Source organism: Dermacentor albipictus, chromosome 9, assembly GCF_038994185.2.
Source record: "Dermacentor albipictus isolate Rhodes 1998 colony chromosome 9, USDA_Dalb.pri_finalv2, whole genome shotgun sequence".
Lineage (NCBI taxonomy): Eukaryota > Metazoa > Arthropoda > Arachnida > Ixodida > Ixodidae > Dermacentor > Dermacentor albipictus.
In genome coordinates, this window is record NC_091829.1 from 19,850,239 (window position 1) to 19,877,587 (window position 27,349).

The 27,349-nt window shown below is 43.6% G+C and overlaps 2 protein-coding genes across 5 annotated transcripts in view; both read right to left on the reverse strand.

The window, feature by feature from the left end:
• The window catches only part of LOC135917315 (DNA primase large subunit-like), a 77,176-nt gene extending 75,287 nt beyond the window's left edge, over nucleotides 1-1,889 (reverse strand). For 2 of the 4 annotated variants that reach the window (XM_065450883.1, XM_065450884.1), the window contains exon 1: nucleotides 1,686-1,886. Coding sequence is in view for 2 of the 4 variants with exons in the window: in XM_065450880.1 (XP_065306952.1) it covers nucleotides 150-221 (72 nt within the window). In the remaining 2 variants the exon portion in view is untranslated. Of the gene's footprint in view, nucleotides 1-149; nucleotides 385-1,685 lie in introns of those variants that run through there. The other 2 variants (XM_065450880.1, XM_065450879.1) reach the window with 2 other exon arrangements.
• A 1,148-nt stretch (nucleotides 1,890-3,037) lies between these two features.
• The window catches only part of Tnpo (transportin 1), a 65,818-nt gene continuing 41,506 nt past the window's right edge, over nucleotides 3,038-27,349 (reverse strand). Inside the window, exons 16-22 of the mRNA XM_065450891.1 lie at nucleotides 26,320-26,407; nucleotides 26,059-26,157; nucleotides 22,741-22,836; nucleotides 18,255-18,330; nucleotides 8,735-8,909; nucleotides 7,942-8,054; nucleotides 3,038-6,357 (exon numbers count right to left, since the gene is read on the reverse strand). Coding sequence (XP_065306963.1) covers nucleotides 7,947-8,054; nucleotides 8,735-8,909; nucleotides 18,255-18,330; nucleotides 22,741-22,836; nucleotides 26,059-26,157; nucleotides 26,320-26,407 — 642 coding nt within the window. The 3' untranslated portion in view covers nucleotides 3,038-6,357; nucleotides 7,942-7,946. The remainder of the gene's footprint in view (nucleotides 6,358-7,941; nucleotides 8,055-8,734; nucleotides 8,910-18,254; nucleotides 18,331-22,740; nucleotides 22,837-26,058; nucleotides 26,158-26,319; nucleotides 26,408-27,349) is intronic.

Genomic DNA, 27,349 nt, shown 5'->3' on the forward strand with positions numbered 1-27,349 from the left:
TTCTGTCGCTACTTTCAGGAGCGACTTGTACATGCATATTGCTATTAGGCATGCATATTCACATGGAAGTATTGTTAATCTTCAACAGAAATGAGAAATCCGCACTTTTTTTTTTGTGCACAAGTAAGTGGCAGTTGTGTTCAACTTACACATGGGTCAAGTCCTTCGGATACCTTTCCTTCTAATAACTGGACACTATTAGCTGCATCCTTCGGACACATAGGATGGCCTCTGCCAAACAGCCATAGCAACTATGGCAACTACAGTTGCATCTGGAGGCAGTGTGCAATACTTCAAGTACTGTGGTTCCCTTGCACCTCCAGTGGTATCTTCGTTGTTGCATGCACAACCTCAGGTACCTTAAAACTTGCCTCGTGCATCTCTCTGGAAATGGGAATACATCAATTCACATATTTTAATAGAAAAGCTACTAGCAGTGACTTGCCTCTCCATTTATATTGAAGTTTGTGTAGTAGTAGTAGAAGATGACGCAATGCGTATTTTGTCGTCGGTTGTGGCTGCCACAGTAAGCAATGTTTCGCTGTAGCTATTCTAGGGACCTTTGGGGCTTGTCCCACAACATTAATCAGTCATCTGTCTCACCCTTAAACGCTGCAAGCCCGGTACTTCTATGTCGCCAAGCATTCTCGACAGCAGAGTAGCGAGCGCCGATTTTTAAAGAGGAAACGCAAGCAAGGCAGATGATTATTGTGGATCAAATATACACCCCAAAGGGTGCAACTATTAAGAGTGCACTGTGGCCGCACCCTGTATATTGATATCTAGCCTCCTGTCCTGAGGCTGCAATCCTTAAACGATCACTCGCTTACCCTTTTCGCTATCGCATCGAACGGTAGCTATCACCCGGATCGGCCCTGTCGTGAAACCAATAAGAATACAAAATTAAGCGCGTCGTTACAAAATATGGGCCCCGGTTTCAGCTCGCTACACCTACGCTTTTATGTGCCAACCCCATGCACACGGATTTGTGAAATTTGTCGCACTCGAGAAAGTTGAATTCTAGTGACTGTAGGAAGCAGGAATTAGATTTAGGACCCGACACTTTCTTACGAAAAATGGCCGAAAATCGGTGTTCGCAAATCCTTAACTCTGCAGCGAAAACTGATGTCGAAGATCTGCTAACTGCAATTTCTAGCTTACATGAATTTGTAACAGAATTTACAAGACAAAATTCCTAATTACGTCCGCTTTGTATGCAGTTTACGGAATCGATACCTTTATTTATAGTACACTTCAGTTTCGAAATGTCTTCGAATTTTTTTTCTTTTTCTAACTAGCCTAAAGAAAAGAAAATTCACAAGATGTAGTTTTTTAAACGTAACGAACCTCATCAAGTTCAGCGAGGTAGTTGCTGTTGCCTCGAGAAACGATTTCTCCGTTACCATGCTAGTACCCCCGCCGAGCTAAATTAAGCCCCCTAAACTCGCCGCCGCAGACGAGTGTCGGAGAATGACACCACCACGTGCTGCTTCAACCCTCCGCGAATTCGAGCGCAAGCGCTCACCTAACAGCACGGATCTATTTGCCGCCTCCCCTTTTCACCCCCACTTCCTGAGATATTGGTAGACAAAAGTCCCGCGAGACAAAACATACACCTGGACGTTGGTTTCCTCAGCGGTAGCCACACGGCATGGCAGTACCATTACATACGAGGCTCCTCTTACCGTTCTAAGGCCGCAGTCTGCAAGACTCCAGGACTACAGCCGTCAACTCGTCCGTTGCCTGATGATGCCTCCCAACTTGTACGCACCAACTGGCAAGGGTCGTTGGGATTGACACTTCGAACATACGGCTAAATTTTGCACTACGGAATGGTCCTTCCTGCCTCCAATTTGCCGCGACTAACGCAGGCTTTCACGTCAGATATCTGCTTCGCAATTCACACTACAATCCCATAATTCCTCGCGCGAAGAACAGCCTTCTGCATGACGCTGCCAGACTGGGCATCACGTCTCTAATCAGAAAGATTGGAAAACGAGGGCGATAGCCCCGCATTTGGATCACACCTGATCTGCGGGAACCGTAGTTCTTTTCCCTGTTGGTTAAACTTTCTCCTCGCGGCAAGACACGGTCAAGTTCTATTTGCTTATTCGCAGGTTTTGCCCTCGGTGCAAATTGCTATCGCGGCTAGAGGTCCGCACAGCAGCTTTCCATTTTGACCATTCCTCTTTCCAGCCGAACTAGCGCGTGCGTTGTCTATGGCGCAGGAGCCTTGCAGAACGTTCAAGCAATTGTTCTTCTGCTGAGCGTAGACAAGTTTTAAAAAAAGAAAAGAAAATATTGCGTTTTACTAAAGGACCCGCTGACAAAAGATTTTAGATCGCAAAATTTCTGCGATTGACAGAGCCCAGCGGCGTTACACTAAATCTACTTACCGTTGGTCCAAGTAGCTGGTGCGGACTTTCTACCTGGTTTTTCAGCAAAGGATTTTTTTTTTAAACAGTGCAGCAGAAATGTCATTAAGTTTCTGCCTTGAATGCCATAAAATTTTGCATAACCAGAACAATTAAATTACACTAGAATATACTTCATTGATTAGAAATGAGCAAGGATTATTGCAAGATGAAGACTCAGTCATAAACAGCCAGTAGTCAAACAAGGGATCCAGAGCTGTCCTGTGTCTAACACTATAATTGGGGCAGAATTTTTCAGATTGACACCAGACTGCTGTGATGCAAATCCAATATCTTATGATAAAATGCAATGGTGTTCCATGCACCATTTTTCAATTAAAACTTCTCCATGCACTGAGACAAACTTGCATGGTACACTTAAGTATTGTGACAGATTCTGACAAGGAATAACCTGAAACTGGTAAGTCTTGGGATTCCTAGCAAGTAGAGCCTCGCCTAGCCAAGCTTGGAGCACTGATTATTGGCAATTGTTATGCAATTTATGATTATCACGAATTGTTATCTACTGCACTGTTCTTTAAAGGTGTTGCTGAAACATTGTATTCAGGCCACAGCCATGGCTCCGAGACTACACTACAGTGATGCAGACAGACTCAAGAACGTGTTTGAAACAACTGCATGCATTTTTTTTTTTCAGGTGAATGTTCTGAAGTGAATAAAAACCAAGGTACACACAAATTCATGCACATTACACAGAGAAAAAGCAGGAAGTAATTGTTGCTATTCTTTTTGTTTTATCACCATCGAATAACAGGAGGCAGTGCCATTTTGCCCATCTAACTATCACTTTCTGCTGCTGAATAACAGTGGTCAGGAATAATTAGTGCTTCTTTGCACACAGAATGACTATAATAATCATAAACCATCTTCTCCAACTTTCCTCCACACACAAAAAAACACGCAAAATAAATCTGCAAGGTTAGGTTCAACTTTGTTGAGAAAAAGAGAAACCTTGTCATGGCACGGAGTGAGAAACTGAAAAACTGGCAAGCGTTCTCCACCACACACTATCACCACTGTCATCACCATCACAAGAAATCTCTCTCTACACACCAATGGCAAAGGGGAGGAGAAGATAAAATACAGATAAGCATCACGCCACACCAACAACCAGAAAACTGCTCCCATCAAAGACTGGATCACTATGACGAGCATTGAGACGGTGCCCTTTCAGAACAAAGGTAGGTACGCGTGGCGACACAGTTAACAGAAACGAGACTGCCTTCCGAGCATGACTGCGAAGGCTTCAAAAAAATCTCCCACCTTCAAGGGAGAGAGTGGGGAAGGTGTGACATTACTGGGGGAAAGGGGAAGAAATCACCTTTCTTTTTTTCACGATTTTCACTTCACATGACCACAGCTGCTGACATATTCCAGCGAAAAAGTGCAACAAGTGCAGAGGAATGCCAGCTGACAGCCCATTAAACGCACGTGGCAAGCACATCATGGGAATATCTATGAGACAAGCCACGTGGGGAGAAGGGCAACGTAACGAAGTAAACAATTCAACGCAGATGGAAGAAAACAACAAGAAGCAGGGACCAGCCCAGCAATACACAAAGTTGGGTGCTTGCTACCGACAGCAATGGCTAGCCACAGTCCTGCCCGAAATCAATTGAGCATAGCGTGACAAGGATAGCTGCACGGCTAACTCTGCAAAATTTAGGAACGAAACAGCAAACAAATTGCCCGCGGCCAGAGATGCAGCACGGACTTAGCATAAAGGCGAAGCCGTGCCGCTTCAGATTCCTGGGCGCAACTAAAGATGCAGCAGGGACTGTTGGGACTCCCGAGACAGGCTGGGTCATCACATCGAGAAAAACAAGAAAAAACAAAAACAGGCGACCAAGGGCGCTGGCCAACGCGATTCGTGCCTTCCACTGAGCCGCGAGCGACAAACCAATCCCATTTCGATAAACGCGATTTTGTCCTGTTCCGTTTGAAGCTTTTTCTAAACGCGCCCAAAAAACCGGATTTCTAAACGAGCTTTTCGTCACGAGGAATGACAAGAAGTTGTGTGTGTGTGTGTGACGTGTCGACGACGGCGATGGAAAAAAAAAGTTAAAAACGCGAAGGAGGAAAAAAAAATCACACGCAGTCACACGCGCACTCGCTATTACACATTCACGCGATTCCCACCCATCCCCACCCATGTTATGTGTGTCGTCCGTGAAAAATAAACGATGAAAAAAGCGATACATGAAGAAATACTTCCTGTACAACAACGATGCATCTTGCACTCTAGTATTTGTAACATCATCACAGATCCTTTGAGAAAAATTGTATAAGTAAAAAAAAATTAACCTAACAATAAAGCTAAAACAAAATGACCAATTTGTTTCACTCTCCTAAAGTTGCTATACTGACTGACGAGCAAAAAACAGTGTAACCTGAGGACCCCGACACACGCGTTGAAACTTGTCGCGTTCCTGCTCACGAGTAAGATAATATTAAGAGAAAGAGATAGTAATCAGAGGAACTTCGTTAATCTTTTTATGACACTAAAAAACAAGCTGACAGTCTCTCTTTAAATCTGTACAAAAACAGTAAAAATAGTCTCCTTAAGTACAACAAAGAAAAAAAAGATACGGAAAGCTGCCTTTGGCAAAAAATGAAAATACATCCTAGCATTGTGCTGTAAAACAGACTGTCGCTCAATCCAAAAAGCTTTGTTACAACTACACAGCAAAAAAGTTAGCACACTGGTAGGTGATAACCCCAATGTCACGATAAAGGACCGCGAAGCGAGTAAGTTTTCTCATGGCTCGACAACAATAAAATAAATGAGCCACGATGTAGCGGTCACAGGGGAAAAGAAAGTCTCACTAAGGGGCGGAAAAGAACAAAAACACACCTAACTCTCAGCGCGCGTTCATGACGGTGACCTAACAACGCGTAGACTATCGATTGCATCCGCGAGGTAAATTACTGACTTGCCCCGGAAAAAACGTGCAACAACATGTGACAGTGGCGGTCACTGCAAACCTGCCAGCAACCGTAGACTTACATAGAAAAAAAACGACCTAGAGAGAATGCTTGTAAACGACACCTGAGGGCCAAGGGAAAGAGGGGGAGAAAAAAAAAAAAAGAAAGTCTCGCTTCATTCATTGGCTCTAGAAACATTTGGCATGCGCTTTCTGCGGATACGTTGATGACGTTGCGGCATGCAAGTTCGGCACATTCTCACAAAGGGCCCATCACACAGGTCAGCAGCGAGGGATTGTTTCCGATGGCAAAACAGTTCCTCCTATCCACACACAGTGGCGCCACTTCTGTCCTTTGCTCGGGTCGTTTCCCTTTGCAGAAGAGAGCTGCTGCCAGAATAGAGAACCTTTTTTTCTCTCCCGAGGTGATCATGTACCGCTGCCGTCCACACAACATCCGGATTTCCTTTCTGTCTCGCAGGTTTGCTGCACACACAAGGCGCATTCCATCTTTTTTTTTTAACCCGTCCATGACCTAACAAAGATACGGCGACGCGAAGTTATTCCTATCTGACGCAAACAAACTCGGAGAAAGCTTCTCTTTGGCCAAGACCAGTCGCTTCTTGGAGGCACGCGAGATTACCATGTCCATCACACGAGACGATAACGCGAACGCGGTTTTTACATGTCCATCACACGAGACGAGAACGCGATGTTTTTAACTGTCGCTCATTTGCTTTCGGACCCCTGGCTAACAACGCGGACACCCCCCCTCCCCGGTTCTTCTTTTCGCGATGGCTGGCGGCGCGACACGGAGGCGGCGGTAGCGGTATGGGCCCGGCACGACGACGGTGGCAGCGGCTTGGAGGGGGGCACGTCGGTTTCTTCTTGCTACCCAATGGCTGCGTAGAGAAAAAACACCCGTAGCGTGTGCACTTTCTCCACTCCAGAGTCTTCTTCGCACGAGACACCTCCCAATTCTTCCCTCGGAGGCCACCCTGCAAAAGAACAAATTAACAATACTTGGTTAAGGCAACGAGCAATAATTAGCACTCTCACATCCGTATATAACCAGGTTATAAGGTTTGTTCCGGCTACTCCTACAGCAAAAGTTGTCATCTAGCTTTAATGAGAAACTGAATCAGTTTACATTGATAAAGTGTTCTGGAAGAAGTCTACTTTCATTGATTTTACGGTAACAGGTTGTATATTAGAAGAGAAAATGACGGTAGCTTTAGCTGCAAGAGTAATGGGAAGTGTGCTGAGGAGTGCTGTTACTAGAAGTTCTGATGTCTGACAAGCTTAGACTTAGTTCGACTAATAGCATAGCCTGTGATGCAACTGCAACCACAAAGATGCCCTTTTTTTTTTACTAACGACTGGCAATGCTCATGGATAGCAAATTCTAAATTTTCTCGGAAATATTTGCCACTACAAAAGCAAAGGTAAGCAAAACGTGAATTTGCAAAGTTGCAGGTTGTTCCTCCTCACATAAAACTTGCGTTCACCTGATCACACAAAAATGGTTCGTCCCCAATGATGACAGCCCCACCACATTATTATGAACTGTGCCGCACAAAATCATATCAAATCAAGTTAGACAAATGCAAGAAGCAAAATGAGAAGAAACTACCCCCTGTATCGGGGGATAGAATCCCTAGTACAGCATGTGAGCCCACAGACACAAATCTGAACACTTCTTGTTGGTTGGTTGACGAGGTTTATACAACACATGAGAGATGGCCTAGCAGAGTACTCCAGATTCATTTTCGATTACTCGCATTTTATTACTGTGCAGCTTTATGTTTCGTACACAAATCTTTGGACTATTCGCCCGTGTTGGAATGCAACAAACACTGCATGCGGGATTCAAACCCACGATACTGTGCTTGTATGGTCGCTGAATTCGTGCACCAGTCTTCCTTCTGTAAAGTTCACACGAGGGGTTCACACGTGTTGAAAACAAATAGAAACGTGCGAAAAGAAAAAAAAAAAAAATCCTCCACTGACGTATACCAATCTAACACCTGATTTAGTGCATCAAACACAGCGGAACTGTACAAGGGTCTACTCACACCCTTCGGTTGTACTACTGGCCTCACTGCGGGTGCAGTCAAGCACGGTTGTGGCTAGCTGTAGCACCATGCCATCAGCTTTTCCTAGACAGCCTACGTCAAAAGCCATCACAAAGAACAACAGCCACGGCCGCGCTCGAATGCAGCAGCAATGCTGCATTGTAGTCCTAGATGACAGCTTCCACCACCACAGTTGTACAAACTTCAAGCTGACCTCCAATGTGGAGCCAATGAAACGCAGTGAGAAACAGAAATTATAGTTTACTGGGTAAAAGAACCGCGCAAAGGTGTGGCCTACTTGAGTGAGGTACTGTATATGCAATTTTTATTTTATAATCATTAATGAACACACTTCATAGCAAAATTTCGGGACTTTCCCTGCTCTTTAACATTTCATACTGCCTATGCAGCCTCACGAAAATGGCTACAGAACTTCCTTTAACAGCTTCTCCTATGTGCATCACACATGCTCCACACCACACCAGAGGGGATAGATTGATATCGTACCTTTCTCAGACACCATAATTGGTTGTGAGCCTCTCCTTGAGGGCAGGTGGAAACTGTTCAGAGAAACGCTGCCAGTTCTCGCTACCAACCTGGTTCTTGAAACCGTGGAGTATCTGCGCAACAATGGGGCACAGATGGTAAAGCCACCTACCTCTTTGTTACATCAATGCCACATTTAGTAACCTTGTATTAATAGAGTTGCTCCACATAACTTTGGATAACAGTGACTACTTGAATGAGTGAATGCTGGTGATAACGACGGCTTGGCAACATGCGAGATGATGACAAAGGGCTAAAGGAATTGATAATGAAAATAAGCACTGCATAATATGTCCCCAATATGTCAGCTACCACCTCGAATGTTTGCACCTCGAATGTTTGCTGGGCAAACAGTGCTCAATGTTGGGCTTATACATTGTCCATTTACAGTACAGCTATTTTCAATTATTTCCAGTTACTTCCAATTAGAAAAACAGTATAGACTGCTTTTCTAATTCACAAATCAGCCTCTTTGCATTGCAGATTTGCCCAACTAATGGCAGCACTGGTCATGGTTCATATGAAGACAAAGTGCCAGCTGAACATGCGATGCTTGTCCCTTGCATGTGGTTCCATCACGAGAGCCACGCTAACATTTTCCCTGTCATAGGACAAGCAAGCCCTGCTTGTATCCATGCAACGACTGTAAAAATGACTACCCTGCCACTAGCTTGGTAAATTGCCTCACAGGAATGCGAACTTCACAATTGTGCAAAGGTTAGATCCTGTCCCTGCTGGCTCCGTAAAGGCTCACCTCATGGAACGTTTGCTTCAGGTCTGCCTTGGGGTTGACCCAGGATGCGACGGCGTCGCAGAAGAAAATGAAGTCGTGCACGACTCCACCCGGGTTTACACTGATCATGCTGCAGATGCCGCGGAAGGCAGAGTCCTTCTCTTCATTGTCCCTAATGTTCCGCAGCGACGAACACCTTCACACAGTTGACCAGGCGTGGCACAACAGAAGAGAATGGTTAGGATGAGCCAACAGAATGCATAATAGTCTAGTGGTATGTTTTCATAAATATATACATACATATTTTAACATTACCTTTGAAAACTGACCTAACACTAAGAGGCAAGCAGCAGGTTATAAAAAGAAGTTTGTCAAAAACTGACAAACTAAGGTAGTAAACAAATAAAACATGGCAATAAAAAAAAATGTTTCCAAGATGGATGCACCTATTAGGTAAACGAGTGGGGCTCTGCAACACTTTTACGAGTGCTCATTAAACCACGCTTTTAACACAAGCAAAACGTTACAACTCTCACGTAGTACACTAACCAACCAATTTTACGGAGTTAGTCGACCATGTGCCACACTAACTTTTGTTACAGTACAGCCAGATGCTCCTTACAGCAATGCACTATGGAAACCTGAAACTTCCAACGCTACGTGACATGTGTCCAGTTCCCAGTGGACAAAAGTTATGTATACTGCACTCTGATGACTGGTTTAGCAATAATTAACAGGCAGACAGCACCTTTGCTCCTGATGGAGGACCACTGATTACAGCATTAGGATGAGTAAGCAGAGGTAAAACCTCAAAAGGGGCAAGTGTTTGGCACTCTGATACACTGCTGATACATAGAGAAAAATTTAAAACATCTTTTAATGCGAGAGCAATTATGTGGACACTCCCAAGCAAATTTTTGCAGTCGTCGTTGTGAGCTTCCATATATATTTAGGCATATGTATGCGATATGCCACGTCGTGCTACATGACACATGGTATATGCGGGTTATATTACCACAGCATTCTTTAACTGATGTTGCTCATGGCAGGCCTTACATTGACAACAAAATTATTCCTCAGAATTTTGGGAATAGCAGGCAACAAACAAATGATGTGAAAGAAAACACTGACAATGCATGCCTTTTAGCTTAAATCTTCTCAGACCTAAATATTAAAAGTGCAAAACCATAACAGAGCTCCAATCTGAAGATATTACAATGCTGTTGGTACGGCTGTGCACTACCTGGGGGATCAACCCAGGAAAAAGGTTTAAGGTATACTGGATACGAAAAAGTGGTGGTAGAGTCACTAAGAAAGACGTTCACTTTAATTAATAAACATAAATGGAACTGTTCAATGGCAGGATTTAAACAGAGGACCATTGGTAGAACAGATCGTTTTTACGCAGCTTACGTTTACTTCAGTTCATACTGTCACTACAGCTACAAGTCTTGCACTTTGTGTAATATTCTGTTGCTATCGTACTCATTGCTTCACGGCGAAAGAGTGATATTTTTTTAAATGACTTAAAAAAAAAAGAACTTATCGGAAGAGGTTTGCTAGGCCTACCTTACATACACAAGATACCACTCAGGACTTCACTACAATGTGTTGCAGGACCCCACTTACATCACTAGTCAGTTCACCTTTCTTTGCCTATACAGTCAACTCTCATTAATTCGACCTCTGCTTTCAATTCAACTTTTCGCTTAACTCGAACACACTGGACAGGCTGGGTGAGAAACCAAACGCGAATGTGTGCCTCTTCGGTTAATTCGAACCCCGCTGGAGACTTCGCATGTGCAGAGCTGCTACTAAGACTTGAAAAAGAAGAAATTCAGATGATGGTTTACCTTAATCTTACTTTACTTTAACTTCAATGCTGAGGCAACCTTTAAGCATGTCGGCCCTGGTTGCCACGGGCCGATTGTGCTACGCTTCAATGTCAAACACAGAAAGAATGTTTTAATTCGTTTCCACTGTTTCTTAATGCTACCACATCCTGCGGTGCCGCAAGGGTCAAATGAATGGGAGTCAGACTGTATTTGTTGCAATATTATAAAAGTTGTGGAGACTGTAAGCCTTCACAGCACACTGCGAGTGACCAATCTATAAAAGTATTCCTGAATTTTCTTTTCACACTGAAGCAGCAATACTTCTAATATCAACATTTGATATAACTTTGGTGCAATTTGCCAACGTTTACTACTGTCCGAATTTCGGTGTAGAAGTTTTACACGTCTGCACGGCCACATGCAACTTTTTGGGTGCCTAAAGTTGACTGGCTGCTTGCTTCAAAAAGAGACAGAGAAATGCTGTTGGTGAATATTACAGCCAGCAAAAATCAACTAGCGCTTTCTACCAAATAGCTTTAAAGGGCAACTCCAACATTTTTCATTCTTTTTTTTTTTATTTTGGCGACGTTCAGAAATGTTAATGTAGCTTGTACTATACATTGCCCTAAGACATTTTCAAAAAAAAAAGGGGGGGGGGAGGATAACAACAACGGGGTTTTATGTGCCAAAACCACAATCTGATTACGAGGCACACCGTAGTGGGGGTCTCCGGAAATTTCGCCCCCACCGAAACGCGGCCACTGTGGCCGGTGCTTTTGACATGTACCAAGTGGTACAACCAAGAGCTCTGTAGCCTTTCTAAAAATAAATTTTACAAATTGGTGTGAAAAGTCTTCAATTGATGGGCTCTCGCTAGACACACTATGTTTGGCGACATCACACGATCTAGTACTGGAGTAGAGGTGCTGGTAATGACCTCCTGTGATGCCACTCTTTAAAAAAGTAAGCCCAATGATCTAACAACAGCATGTAAAGTGAGGGACAAGCATAGAATAAACATACACAGTGTTGTGTATGTCATTCAATGTTTGTCCATAGTTTTTAAACATTGTTACTAGAATATCACGAACAACCAACTAGCCTGAATTTCCACTTTAGTGAAGTATCAGCTTGTGTAAAGCGGCTTATCAGATTGTGTAAAGCGGCTATAATTCAACTTCTGTGTTGTTTCAGCTGTTGTTTACATGTCTCTTTATACCTCTTGCTTCTCATCCTCTTCATATAAACAATTTGCAAAAACTGACAAGGCAGCATTTCTGCACAGTGAAAATTCATGCACAATTGTGATGGAGCCCATCCTCACTGCAATTGTTTCGTGCAGCTATGAGTCTCATGCGTTTGGCTTCTGTGAACGCCTGTGCTGTGCACGGACAGCACCACTCACAAGGAAATAACAATCTAATGGGGGCAAGAAAGACAAATGGAGGGTTTATGCAGGGATGTAGCTCCCGCAACACAGGTGGCTGCACAAGCCAAATGTGCCACTGACACTGCATCGCACCTAACATATGCGGTGAGCACGCATTGTGCTAGCATGTCCATGTCCCCCAATGTCCTAACTGACGTCACGAGAAGGCACTCTCACATTACACTAGGTACTGATGTAGGATTCTTTGGATTAAATTATTCCACAATTTACCAACCAATAGAACTGTCTGACATATGACAGGATGCACAAGAAGACGAACCACATCATGTACATGGTAAAAAGAAGAAAATTAGTAGGAGTTGCTCTTTAAGGCTTACAGAAAACAAGGTAGAACTTCATTGCAATTATATGAGAGTACTTGGAGTACAGTTGATGACCTCATGCATTAAACACCAGACTACAAGCAGTGCCAACTAGCTTATGCCTGCCTCGTAGTACTGCCTTGTACTGAATGCCAGAACTTCCAAACATTACAAGTGCACTTAGGGCCTGCAGGGGTGCATCATAACGTACATTCCTGAAACCGCTACACTGTGAGACATGTTATAAGCACATCTGAAATTTAGAGAGCGCTTACGAAAGGTATGTGTCAAGGGAATGCAGATGCAAAGGGTAAACCAGGTAGCCAACAGGACAAAGCAGGTCCAGTAGAGTTAAGGCTGTATGCATACTGTCGTGTTCTTTAGCGATGGCTGTTTCTGATTACTAAATGCACGATTACTAAAGATAAATGTTTTACTGACCAAGCTGCGTATCAGTGGAAGACATCAGGGCATGGAACAGTCTACACAATGAGTAACGGAATTTCGATAATTAACCTCCTCATTATGGACATTAGGGAGCATGCTGCAACTAAATTAACTAATTGCATTGACGTGGCATAAATGCAAATGCATTATTTCGCACCACATTTTTCCACAGTGCAGAAACATTAATGAAAACAGCAATGCATTTCTCTACAGATTTTGAGTACAGTAAAACCGTTTTTGAAAGGTAATTGGGCAATTTCGTGCTATTTTGGGTAAGTAGTACCACAGTTTAGTACATACTTTTTCCAAGCTCCAGCCAACTAGAGTTTAGTGAGTTTTCACTGTACTTATTATGCATGTGGCACTAGGCACAGAGTTTACAGCAAAGAGGATGCGCTAAGAGTGCTGGCTGCCTTCAATTCTGCAATTATAAGAACATGACCCCAAAATCATTAATAGACAGTTTTAGTTTAGCGTTCACGACTTGTAGCGTGCGCTATACTATAAGTGTAGCGTACACTAAGCAGCGCACATTTTGTACAATTTTAGTTGGCCGGCGATATCTTCGGATTTCAGAGGCCACATGCCGTCGTTGAGGCTATTTCCCGCCTGTAGCAATAGATGCGCTACCATCTCGAATGTTTCTTTCGTTAGGCTTCGACTTGTTGCAAACAAGAAGCGATCTCGAAAACACAACGAGGTTCTCCGTAATACTCTGTCATCAAAGTGCCCCGAGACTAAGCGAAAGCTGTTTACACAATCATTTGCTACGAATGAAGTGCATTTTACAAAAGCAACGCCAAATTCAATTTAAAGCGGGCAGCCGGGACCACCGCCATGTTTCACGCAAACTCTGCAAAAACGCTAGCGCTAATTCGTTTGCGTTGCGTACACCCGCTATACTCGCTATTTCGTTTAGCGTTCAGTGCATGCGCAGTGACGACCCACTAAACGAAAACTGTCTAATGTGAATCAGCACATTTTCTTAGTTATAATAATTATTATGCCAGCAATTTTCACAACAAATTTTGATGTCCACCGCTGCTAAGAGACTTGGTCATAAAAAAGACTATAGTTAAGCATTGAGCCTTCGTTTTTCTTGATAATCAGAGAGATTGCCATGGCAGAAGTGCACGGCATAGCTGCTAGCTTTCGCAGAAGAAATTTAAAAAATGTGAAAGAAAGTTGCAGACACACAGCACGGACTTCCCAAGAAGCAAATACAGAGTGCTAAAGGAAACATAACTGTTTGGAAGTTAAGGCACACACAAATGGTCTAAACAAACAAATAACAAGAGGGGAGGGATTACGAAGCACATGATTACTACTATTCATGAGGGCAAGAAGGTGGTGCTTCCCATTCCTGGCGCAAGCGTTGCAGGCAGCACTGTGTCCTTCTACCACTGCTCCATTTTAGCACGAGAGATCAGGGGGACGTATCTTGCAACTATCAATCGCCTCCGCAAGACATAGTGCTCACGCGGCCAATCAGCTCACCTAACTTTGCTCAAGCAGCCAATGAGCCCGAATGAGATACCATCACCGAAGGTAATCGTCGTAGAATATGTCCCCCAGAGTGCAGCATCGGCTTTCTCTTAACCATTCACAGTGAACAAGAGACCTAACTAACCGGCTGCAACCTATACTTTGTGTCATCTACCATGTGCAATACTGTGCAAGGCTTTCTGGAATGGTTGTGTTCAAATCAAGAAAATAATTTGGTGTTTTCTGCAAGCAATTAGGCAAGAATTCTTCATTTAGGCTGGGTAATAAATTTTAAATAGTTTTAGCCCTTAAAAATGAACAAGCTTTGTTACACAGCAAGGACGCCGTTTTAGATTTTTTAGATTTTTGTTGTTTCCTGTTGCGCATTCTTCATTTTCAGCTCACCATGGCAGCCTCGTATGCAGCTTGTGCAATGCTATTGGTGTTCACAGAGGCATAGACTAGCTGATAACTGCAGTTGATTCACAATACCACATGTAATCTGACAGATCTAATACGACACTCAAGAAACACTGCACAAAGTTCACAAAGCGCAAATATTCAAATGGTCATAAAAAACTGGGGAAAAAAATATCGTCTTGCTCCCATACTGCTCCCATGCTGCAATTGTTGAGCCCACGCATTTTTGAACCAGAGCAGGGTGCCTGAACAACTTGACCAGAAAACGTGCTTAGCAACACATTCGGATGACTGAACTTCTTGCGTGGTTTCCACGCACTGCAGCGCCAAGTATAGAATGGAGTACATAGGAATGCAACAGCAGACCAACTAAAGGGCATGTATGCGCTACCTGTCGCACAAGTTCTCTGGACAAAGCTCTCAAACGCAGGCTGGAAATGAAGCCATGTGATGGCATTAGGCCTAAAAGAGTACACACAATATTTTCCACTTGACCCCTTTCGCATTTTATGAATGTCTAGGCCTGTATGCCCTAAAAACCTGGCAGGCATCAGAGCACCCCAAATAATTTACTGTAATACTTGCTCCTATGAATCAGTTCCGAGTTTTACCTGCAATGGCTGTGGCTGCCAGACGTGACCTCAGCCAGTTTTTATGAGCAATGTCAGCATACCTAGCATTACTACAGCAAGACATCCGCTAATTTTGCTCTTTGTGAATAAAGTGATGCCAATGGCAGGTTTGGCATTTCAAGCATGTGAGCTACGATGTTTATAACGACAAACGCACTGGCTATCACTTCAGTATTCCGAAACCTAAGTTCTTGGTTGCCTTGCGCCTGTTGATAATAGTGGCAAACTTGCCAAGTTGGTACTGGTTAATTTTTAAAGAGATGCTTGAAATGATGGACAAGATGGAGAAGGGAGATGAGACGCATGTCCCAATGCACACAGCAACCGGCGAAGCCAAGAATGCTAAATTCATTGGGCTCTATCATTTGTTTTAACACTGAACGTACTAATCCAGCGATTTTTGGCTTTGCCAATTGCTGTGCGTGTCAGTGCATGTGTACCGTCTCCATTTCCTGCCTTGTCACTTGTTTTAAGCACCTTTGTCAAAATGAACCAGTACCAACTCATCAAGTTTGCAACCGCTATTATCAACAGACACAGTGGGCTTTGCAGAAGCAGTGTAAACAATTCACTAATTGACTTATGAGTTTGGATGTACCAAAGCAAACACAAAGGATGTTAATTTTGCACCATAGGGTTCTTCAATCAAAACAAATGTACAGTTGCTGACTGACATTTTGGACATGTTTGTTTTATCAAACAACTTTGCACTGCTGCCTAGCACCATAACGTAGTGGATGACCAAAATTCTGGGCACTATACAGAGCCCTATTTGCTAGCTCGAACATGACTGCACGACTGCCCCCTAATTAGCCACCGGGATCAGCAGAAAGGGCAATCTTTCGCTTTTCTACAGGCTGCCAGCACCTCGATACTGAAAGTAGCAACGCTGTCTACCTAGTGGTTGCCGACCACATCCAAACTACAGGAAAAGCCAAGCCACTAAGTTGTCAAAGTTACATTTATGTGTTTGTCGTGTGTATCGTGCAGGTACAGCGTTTGTGCCTTTACATAAAATAGAGGCATCATCTGGGGCACTGCGTTATCAAATTTTTGTTGCTCAGAATCATCAAGCAGCCTCATGTGGCTGCAACTCTGCCCTCAATGAGCCTGCTGATTTGGCCAGAGGTAAAGCTAGGGAAGTGCCGGATGGTTGCAAAGAAACGTGGTGAAGTACCAAGAGACGCCTCGACGACGACGAAGTGGCACCGGAAACATGGAAGCACTGTGATGCAATAGCTAGCCTGCCTGTCGAGTTGGTGCCACAAACTGGATCGAGTGTCATGATGTAACCATGGGAATGAACCTTGCGCATGATTGTGCACGTGCTCAAGCATGGAAGCACAAGGTGGCCAATACCACACATGCAGAGACAAAAAACTAAGACAAATACCTACGAATAAGCAAGTGCCACAAAAGAGCGCTGGGCTAATCAGAAAATAATGCGGGGTTCCAGCAGTCTACAGAAAGAGAAGAGTCCACATCAGCAAGACAGATGGAGCTGAGAAGTGGAGCAAGAAAGACGCGTTGGCTTGCGTTGGACGTCAACGTTCAGGAGGCCAACAGCTGTCGGAGAAACCCGGTCGAGTGCCAACACACGAGGGTACCTCTTAATGACACGTCTTCCGCTCCCGCTAACCAGCTGTCACAACAAGAGTCTGCAAAAGCTCACTTGCTGTCTCTGCCCGTGCAGTTCACTCAGCGATGTACCATGCCGGCTTTGTGGGACACCAGCCAAACTGTGAGTGTGCTGTGGTAGTTAGTCTGAACACTATGTAGGAACACTTGGTCTCGCTTGGTCCCATACCCTGTGCCCATGTGTTTGCAGTCTTTATGTCTGAATATATGTTTGTGAGTTGCTGTTGCCATTCCTTCCTTGCTGCCCTCGGAGGCTTCCCTGACTCTCACAGGCCTGCTCCCTGAACTACGTCACTAATATGTATTTAAGCATGGACTTGTGCAGCAAGCTGTAAGGGCATGGAGGGTTGGTGCATGCATTGACCATTCTTTTATCTATCTGCTGTGCAATCATGACAATGTTCCATATACAGATTGACCAGGCCATCATCCTCATCATCAGCCTATATTTATGTCCACTGCAGGACGAAGACCTGTCCCTGCGATCTCCAATTACCCCTGTGCTGCGCTAACGGATTCCAGCTAGCGCCTGCGAATTTCTTAATTTCGTCACCCCACCTAGTCTTCTGCCATCCCCGACTGCGCTTCCCTTCTCCTGGCACCCATTCTGTAACCCTAGTGGTCCACCGGTTACTTAACCTACGCATTACATGACCTGCCTAGCTCCCTTTTTTTCTCTTAATGTCAATTAGAATATCGGCTATCCCTGTTTGCTCTCTGATCAAAGTCACATGGAAGCATATGTGCATAAAGCACCATATTCACAAGCTTTCCTGGCCACTTGTGTGAAGAATTCACTTATTTTCTGGTGAATTGGTTATTTTGATCTACCATTTATTTTGACTTTGGGGTAGACCCAAAGGGTCTGAATAATAAGTTGGCAACTGTGAACAAGTGTTCTTGCATTCCACCCCAATGCTACAGCCTAGGCATGTAGGAACCAATACTGTGACCTTGCACTCAGAAGTCAAATGCTGCAGTCACGGAAACACCGTGCCAGGTAAGTGATGCGAACAACACTTACCATGAACAGATACAGCCCTAAGCAAGAGGAGATAAACGCACAGTGCTGCCTGAACACTCCAGGGATGAGAATTAACACTTAGCAAAGCAAACACACGCACACCACCAGATGGGCAAAACTGCTACCTCTAGAAAGTGAGAGCAAAAAACCATAATGGCATAGCAACTGCCAAAAAAAAAAAATAACCAACAGCAAGTCAAGAAAGATAAATAAATCAAAGGCAAAAAATGTTCAACAGACTCGACAGAGAGATAAATAGATGTGACATAGTAAGACAAACAAATGAAAAAAAAAAGGGGTTTACACACCACGGGCGTATAAACTGCTGTAACATGGGTGCCACTTCCTCGGGGCAAACGTAACCAAGGCGCCCAATCGTTATGGCTACACGTTCGAAGAGGAGGTCCGAAGGGGGGAGGAAGGGTGGCAGCAGCATGGGGTGGCGAGCAAGGTCCAGGGATTTTTTTTTTTTTAATAAAGCAGGAGAATGTTTGGAAGGCAGGGAGGCATTTTTATCCCCCACAGTTTACCCACGGAGGCACGGGAAGGTGCAGGCAACGAAATTACAGATGCAGAGGTGGTGACGGTGGACGTGTGAAGGAGTTACGGGGTAGAGACGTCGACGGCGGGTGGGGTAGGCCAGGAGAGGGGAAGACCAGAAGGAGGGGTAGGTCCAGGTGGGTGGGTCAGGGCAGGCAAGGAGGTGTCGAGGTGGGGGAAGAAAAAAAAAAAGGAGAAAAAAAGAAAAAAGCAAAGACAACCTATAAACAAACAAACACAGCGACACTCGCAAAAAATCATCAGCAACAAGTTTCAATCAATCAAACGGTACACACCACGCCAGGTGCGCCCCACACATAGGCCAAAAAATTATATGTAATACGTATACATAATGATTAAACAAGTTGATAATCAAGACAAACGAGAAAGAGAGAGAGAGACAGTGTTGCACGTAACGAGGTACACAGAGCGCACCCAACCATAATAAGAGTCAAAATAACAAACAAATGATAAATAGCAAACGGCACAGAGGGTTGATGGAGAAAACGGCTCGAGCCGGGCATAGTGTCGATGAACGAGTGCAGCTTTGAATGATTTCTTTGTTGCAAGAACTTTAACTTAGCGATGAAATCAGCGCCTGCTTCTACAGTGTTAACTTTGCCAGAGTTGGCTAAAGACCTGGAAGTTTTTGAAAATGTTGAAGACAGCTACAGTATAGCGAGGCTAGCACATGGAAGACAAATGTGCAAGATGTTACGAGCAGTTTGGCTTTTGTGGGCCTTAGCATGGATTGTGCAGATAACGTCGCAACGTCTTCGTCTACCTGCAATATCAAGGCTGCTTCTTACTGAATTCGCTGCAGCTTCTGCACTTAAACATGCAATGAAGATATTGTGATCAGCTTTTGCATCACCTCATGGAATTTATGACAAAGTACTGTGTGATCTCAGACAGATGTACAGCTACTGCAAACATCTTTTGTCCCACCCGAAACTATGCCATTAAAGCAAAGGTCCCTTGCGTTCCAATTCAGGAGAATTTGTTTCAAATGGAGTTTATGATGTAATGACCATTTGCTATTGTTTCTAAGGCAGTTGCTGCTTGGGCAGTGTTAGGCCTAACAAACAACACTCATTTCGAACAAGTTGGCATGACAGTTTTCTACGTTAGCAGAACACAACACCTAACTAAAGGCTACTCTCCAAGGACATTTGTTTTAGGGTGCCATAGGAACACTGCATGCAATTGCAAGGCTATAATCCGTCCTGTCTTGAATGCCCCAAGCATTCATATGGTGGACTTCGAAGTACAAACAAAAGCCAACACACTATAAGTGAAGCTACAATAGAATATATATTTGTGGGTGAAGCAACTGATTACTTACTCCTAATACTATAATGCTAAATAAGAATATCCAGGCTTCTGCTGCAGCATTGGCACACGTACAGAGAGCCAAGTGACACTGTAAAGTTTCGTATTACATTACTAGAGGGAAATTTGGAATGATGCAGATTTTTTGCCAGTACAGTTAGATCAACCTCGTTTGTTACATCCAATATTTGCTAAAGGCAAATGTTCACTACATGGTGAAATAAGCAAGGATCATTATAGAGTTACCATAGTCAATACCGTGCCTTTGAGTGTATAACTCACCACCACGTATAATCCACATTCCCAATTAAACAAAAAGAAAATTATATATATATCCCCCCGTTAAAGGAGAATGGCGGAACTTTGAAGGGCGGAGAACCTTGCCTTCAGGTATGGTTTCGCTTCATGGCAAAATTCACATATAATCCGCACCTCCACTCTACTGTTAAATTTTTTGAAATTTTAGTCCGAGTTATAGACACAAAAACATGGGAATTTGTTATAGTATCACGTTCATTATATTGTGAAACAAGTTTTAGTGTGACTTCAGGGGAGTCCTCTATCCGCCTACTTAATGTCCACTGCAGGACAACGGCATCTCATAGCAAACTCCAATCACTCCTATCTTGTATTGATGAACATTATCCTATGCCTGCAAAGTGTCTGCTTCATTTTGCTACCAGTTCTCTACACATTACGTGATCTGCCAAACTCTTCTTTAAGAACACTAGCTACATGCGAACACCAAGACGAAAAGGGCAGAGTTTCTACATGCGCTGCTGCTGTGGCCCATTCGACAAACATTGTAACAATAGACAATACAGGAACATGCCTAAACTTAGTTCTACAACTTTATGTCATGGCTTGTAACATCAATGTTCTCAAAGCTAGGAGTTGCCATTGCAAATACATTGTGCGACAGTGATTAGCCTCCCTTGGCCACCACAGGATGCTATTAAAATTTGCTTTCAAAGAAAAATCACAAAACAGGCAGGCAAAAGTATGACCTATTAAACACTGAAAATTACACCACGAAGTGCATTAGCTCGAGTGTCAACTGCCCCACGGAAATGTTGTGGGGAAAGCAAACAATACCAACCAACAAAGCAACGGAGAAACAATAAAAAGTGCCTCACTTGGCTTTCTCAATCAAACAAAGCTAATCCATAAAACTCCTGCGTCAGTCACCGTTTCCTGACCGTCGAGTGACTGCAGCACCAAATTTCCATCTAGCAGCCTTAGAATGAAACCCTACGGTTGCTAAAGCGTTAATGGTGCTTGTAATTTATTATGATAGCCGAGGTCATCACACCTTAATCTGTTTAATTGTAAGGGTGAAAACAAGGCCGTAAAAATTCGTCTGCTTGTCTTTTGTTTACTTGTGCTTTTGCAAGAACCATAAACAATTAAACATTAAAATGCCAAACTGTAGCACTGAAATGTGCCCCTAATGAAGCTGGGAAAGATCGGACAAATACTGGTGAGTGCCGGCAATCTATTGGTGCAACTTGTGAAAACATCTCTCACCTGCCTATCTGCAGAGATGGGTGGGCAATGTATGGGGGATGAGCGATGATGCTGGATGCTATGCAAGGCTTTTGAATACATTTTAATCACGCTAGCAGTATTACTTATAGATAGCAAAAAAGAAAAAAAGCTGCACGCATCTTAAGATGTGAGCACGAGTGCAGGTTGTTTGGTCACCATAAGTGGGCACTAGACTTTTGCCAACAAGACAGGGACAGTAGCAACAATGGGGACGGAGTTGTGGCAACAGGCACATGCAGGTGGGATTTCAGTTGAGCTCGATAAAATAGCTCCAGCACCAATAAGAGATAAATCAGTTGCACGGAAACTTAGATTACCACATAACTGTAGATAGCAGTAGTTCTACGTGCGAAAGTTGCCATTAAAACGTATAAAAAATGTTTCTCCAAGACGACTTTCATATTGTAAGCTCAAATCATAGCAATTATAAGGCTATGTACTTCAATAATGTGCCTGGATTGCAGGCAATGTTTGTAATGCATGAATATGTAAGCCACCGAAAGAAACAAAAGAATGCATGAGAAGCCTCATTTTAAATTAGTGCTCAGCTACAAGCTGTCTTTCATTATCTCGCACCATTTCACGCAAATTGTGCTACTCTTTCCCTAGCACACAAATTTATCCTCAATAGGGACGGACAAAGAACATCAATAAAACATTCAGATAAAGCACACAAATACTTAGCAGATCTCTACCAGATGCTTAGATCAAATGTAGACGCTACGAAGAACATCAATGAAATGATGTCGCAAAATGAAATGTCAAGATGCTATAGAGCTAAATAAAGTGTAGGCGCTTCTGCTAACAAATTTTTAAAAATATAATCAATGAAGGTTAACTACAGCTCTACTTGACCGTTTCTTTCACTCCCCTGCATCCCAAGCAGCACCGTGGTCAAAACCAATGTTGGGAAGCATTGCCCAACATGCCACCAGCGTTCACCAATATTGGCATTCTTTGTGCTGCTACAGAGAATTACCTATGTGGGGCTCACACCAAGCCATGGCCAAAACATTTGCACGTAGTTCAATGAGCCCCAACACTAGCTCTGGCTTATGTGTTGCCAGAGTTTAGTGCGTGGCAATCAGGCCAATGGTGCATGGTGGACCAAAGTTGTCAAACAATACGGACAACGTAGTCTGGCAATTTTCAACGTGGGTTTTGCTTCTCGTGCTGCTACAGTGCGCCACTAGCTACAGACATTGCATAGTTAAAAATTTAAAACCAGACCGCAAGGCCAACCCCAAGAGAGATGCCACACAATTTACTGGCAGATCAATGCCTGCAGTAATGCCACAAAATGACTTGCAACTGCCAAAAAGGATAAACACTGCTACTACTACTACTGCTGCTGCACATGCAAGCACACTGTACCGGTGTTCTCCAGCAAGGTTTTCGGCGTGTTGGGGCGGTTGATGATGGTCACCAACTGAGTGAGCACCATCGGGATGTAAGGCTTCATGTCTCTGCCTGCACAAAACAACATGCACAACAAGCACGTAAGCTGTGCCTAATTAAGAGGTTAGACGAAATGACCACATCCAATGAATGACGAAAAAAATCTGGAAGTGGTCAAATCTCAGGCCTGTTGCAACCACCAATAGCCAGGTGCACAGCAAGTGTCAGGAAAACCCCCACAAACAAAAGGAAAGAAAGTCCAGTGTCGTTTGCTTACCAGAGGCTGCTAGGAAAAAAATATAAGAAATGTATTTAAATTCAGTAGTTATGTTGGCACAACTTAGCACAGCCAAGATCTATGATGTGGGCGTTTACTGACATAAAGCATAGACACAAACGATAACACTGGCTGTTGCCTCTTAGGACACCATGTTTAACTGAAGCACTTTTCCATTTAAGTGAACTATGGCATTCTGCTAGCCTGCTGGCATAAACGCGTCAGTGGCCCCAATTATTTGTTATGCTATATATTTTCAATATAGTCTCATTCAGAGAGACAATATCCATAGAAAAGGCTGAGAAAGGACCTCAAACAATTATTTTCACCTATTTCACATTGGGAAGTTTGCCTTAACCCTTTCAGGCACCAATCATTTCGGTTCATTAGAAAATTCACCGAGGATTACGATACTCCCTAATGCAACATTTGAGTAGGGCTCTAGACGTGTTTTGATTTCGCGATATATTGGTTGGCGTGATCAACCGGTCTCGTGCAGCACGCTGCAAATGGAGCTAAGTGTGCCGCGACTGCTTCATTAATCTGGAGATTGCGAGAGCCAGTGCGTGGGTGAAGCATGGGCGCAATTCACAGCAGCCGCCGCCGCTGCCGTCAGACCTCCCAGACAGAAGCGAAGCGGACGGCTAAGCTGATAGAAGATGACGACGCCGACAAAGTGCTAGGTTGTGTCGCTTGAGACGAAGCGGCAAGTTTTGCAAGACTCAAATATGAATTCACGCAGGAGCGCCACGATCACGACGGCTGCAACCAGGAGCCATGCTGATCAACGGAAAAGGTGGGCTTTGTGCACCAGGGCGAAACTTCTCATGACAGTGGAACCAATGCACTGGAAGCCGTCGACATCACTGAGCTCCAGGAGTATGCCGCGACTGATGACGAAACAGCTGGTGCTTTGATGGAGGAGTTTGTGAGAGCAGATAGTGCTGCCTCCTTATTCGTTATGTGCTACCTCCAAGCGCTATGTGCCACCTCCGACGGGGCAATCACTGTTGTGACCGACGGCAGCGTTGTGCAACGGAGGCAATGAGATTGCCAATGACCTGTCTTTGACCCCGACCTCGATGTTCACGCGAATCGCACTGTCGTCGAATGAGCCGCTCGTTGACTTCATGCACATTAAATTATTGGCGCTAGTGTTCATGCAACAGCTGGATGCGATGCACACCACAGTTGCTAACCCTTTGAGGGTCTGTTTTTTTCGTCATATTCGACTGCCTAGGGTTGATTTTTTTTTTATTGCAGATTCCAATTCTTCTTAGGGACTTATCTCGAAAAAAATTTAGCGTTGGTATATATGTACTCTTCATTCATGAATAACAATAAAAACGGAAATAAACTTATACGAATGAAAAATTTGGTGCATTGTTATATCACGTAGTTCAAGGCTTTGCAAATGCGCAGACGAGAATATTTCGCAACTTTCACCTGTTCCTGCTCTTACACTAATATTTACATACATAGCGTAATCGAACTGCGTAGGTGGGCGCACTCAAGAGAACTGTGTGGTTGTCTGCCAGTCAAAAAAGCAAAACGTGGGCCAACTTCCGCTAATCTTCATCTTATCGCCAACCAGAGGCAATTTGTTTCTGAGAGTGTCCAATAATAATAATAATAAAAAAGCAACAGAAACGCATGCATGGTGACATCCTTCCTATGTGCGCCCTTGTGAGCACTAAACGAGCGAGAAACAAGCGGTAGCCCTTTGAGCGATTGGTAACAAGATAGCCATGAGTTTTGCAAGGGAAAGAAGTCGAAACCGCCTGCGGAACCAAACCCAAACTGCCACCCGCGCACCCGCCCGCGCGCCAATGCGCAAGCGGTAGTATATAGATGCGCATGAGCAAACTAGCTCTAAAGCAAACCGCGCAACGAAAAGCAAGAGAGAGGGAGGCACACACAAAAAAATTTTCTGTATTCCCACATAGTGGCAGCACATGATAGAAAAGAAAAATTTAGGAAATTGCCGCACTTCTTAAACGTACAGACAGCGCCGTAAATATACGGCATCGACCATTTTTGGACTTGTTTGTGGTGCCGTATATTTATGTCATTGACCCTTGAAGAGTTAACTTGAAACCCCTGCGAAAGCAAGCGCAGTTTTCCAACTACTTCAGTGCACCTAAAGCTTGAAACGCTGCTTAGAGGTATAAATAAACATTTTATTTTTCATGGTATGCTTTAAACAATGCCTATTCTTTAGCGCAAGTGGCAAATTTGGTTTCAAAGCACAAAGGTATGTTCGGCAGCCTATTTTTTACAGCAGTCCAGATATAGCAATGATCAGTTATAACAATCGGATTTTTCATTCTTCCTGGTATTGTTATAAGTGGACTGCACGGCATTTCATGTCTCGCCTACTTGGGCATAACCAATCCAGTCCGTTGAAAACTGTGCCTGATGTTTTAACATTGCGAATAAACAATGAAAGAAATGAGCCCACTACATGACTGCATGCTGACGCAAAACATGCAGCCATCTGCCATACGACTCATCTTATTAAAGCACTTTACACATTTTAGCACTCAAACTCGCAGCACATAATTGTGCACTAGCACCTGAAGGGATTGAAGGTACGCTGAAGAGAAACATAATTCAGTTTATATTGGTAAAGGATAATGAAGAAACTCGTTTCGTTGGTGTCTCTGTTATAGGTTGATTATCAAGAAACTGAAAGTGAAAGTTCCAGCTTTCAAATTTTGTGCCGAAACCCCAGGGTCAAGTGTGATGTCATGGGTTTTAAAGTATCTCTTCTTTTTCTCTTATGTTCTTTCCCCCATTTGGGCAACTGTGGCTTAGCAAAAGTTCCAGAAATATTTTACGTTCAGTGTGGCTCTTTTACAAAAGAATGTAGTCTATATTTACTGATAAATTATCAACACCCAAGTAGGTGGCGTAAAAATACATGAAGCCATGGCAAACTGGTACGGGAACTTCTAGCCGGTGTCGCCACAAAAGCGATGACTAATAAATTACACCAACTTCATGGCCACACTCACCAAGTTTGACAGAGATCTCGCCGATGGCCCACGTTGCATTATTGCACACAGATATAATCTCTGGGTTCAGGTTCTGACCAAGAATGGGAAGAAAGTCAGCTGCGAAAGAGGTAAGATAAGACGTCTCATCACAACATCACTTCACAAATCCAATTGTTTAAAAGTGGCAAGAATAACTACTACTGGTACTACAAACTATCTAGGCAACGAGGCAGCCTTGGCAGGAAACAATTTTTTGCACAGGCAATGTGAAAGACTTACAGATACAGGGATTCACATGCTGGAAGCAAGCCTTGGTGAGGTCGCCAAGCAGTGCGAATGAACTTTGCCGTACTTCGGGCATCAAGTCCTGAAACACATCAGAAGGCAGCATGTAAAAATGCATAAGCAGAATGTTGCACACATCTTATAAGAAATTTCTTTGGCAGTTTACTATTCAAAACAAACAACTCCATCATATTCACAAGTTTGTAAACCATAACGCTGACATGGCTAAATGACATGACTCACATTGCTTAACGCACAGATTACCTGACATTGCCATGCGTAAGTCAACTCCGAATAATAAGTGATAGACAATTCCAGAGACTGACTAACAGAATCAAAACTTCCAAAGCAAGGTTTGTGACAAATTTATGTCTTGTAGTGAAGTTGCAGCTCTTGCCACTACATGCAGCAGAAAACCTACGTCTTGCCACATACAGTGTTAACATACTCACAGTTGTGACCGATGTCAGCATTTTCTTGAAGATTAGCTGCCTGAGGCATCTAGTCGAAACTGTGGTACAATGCAAAGCTTGTTCTGTATTGGTACCATGATGGATGTTTCATCAAGTTACATCCCTTAACTTTCCAGCGATGGATCCCATTACCCTGGACCCAGCAGGTATCCGAGCCAGAATTTTCACGATAAAGCGGTCATCATCATGTGGTATTGACGGTATTAATTCCAAGTTTCTCCAAAACACTGGAGAATACAGCTCCATCATACTTACCTTTATTTTTACTACATCACTTAACGACAGTGCCCTACCCATTGATTGGAAAACCGGCAAGGTTACCCCGCTTTTTAAATCGGGAAACCCACATCACCCTTTGAATTACAGACCCATCTCATTAACTTCGGTACCCTGCAAAATTTTCGAGCACATCATTTTCACTCACCTTGTAAACGTTCTTGAATCAAACAATTTTTTTAGCCCTTATCAGCACGGTTTCAGAAAATCTTTTTCTTGTGAAACACAACTAATAACATTCACTAATGACTTGCATGCGTTCTTGGACTCGGGTT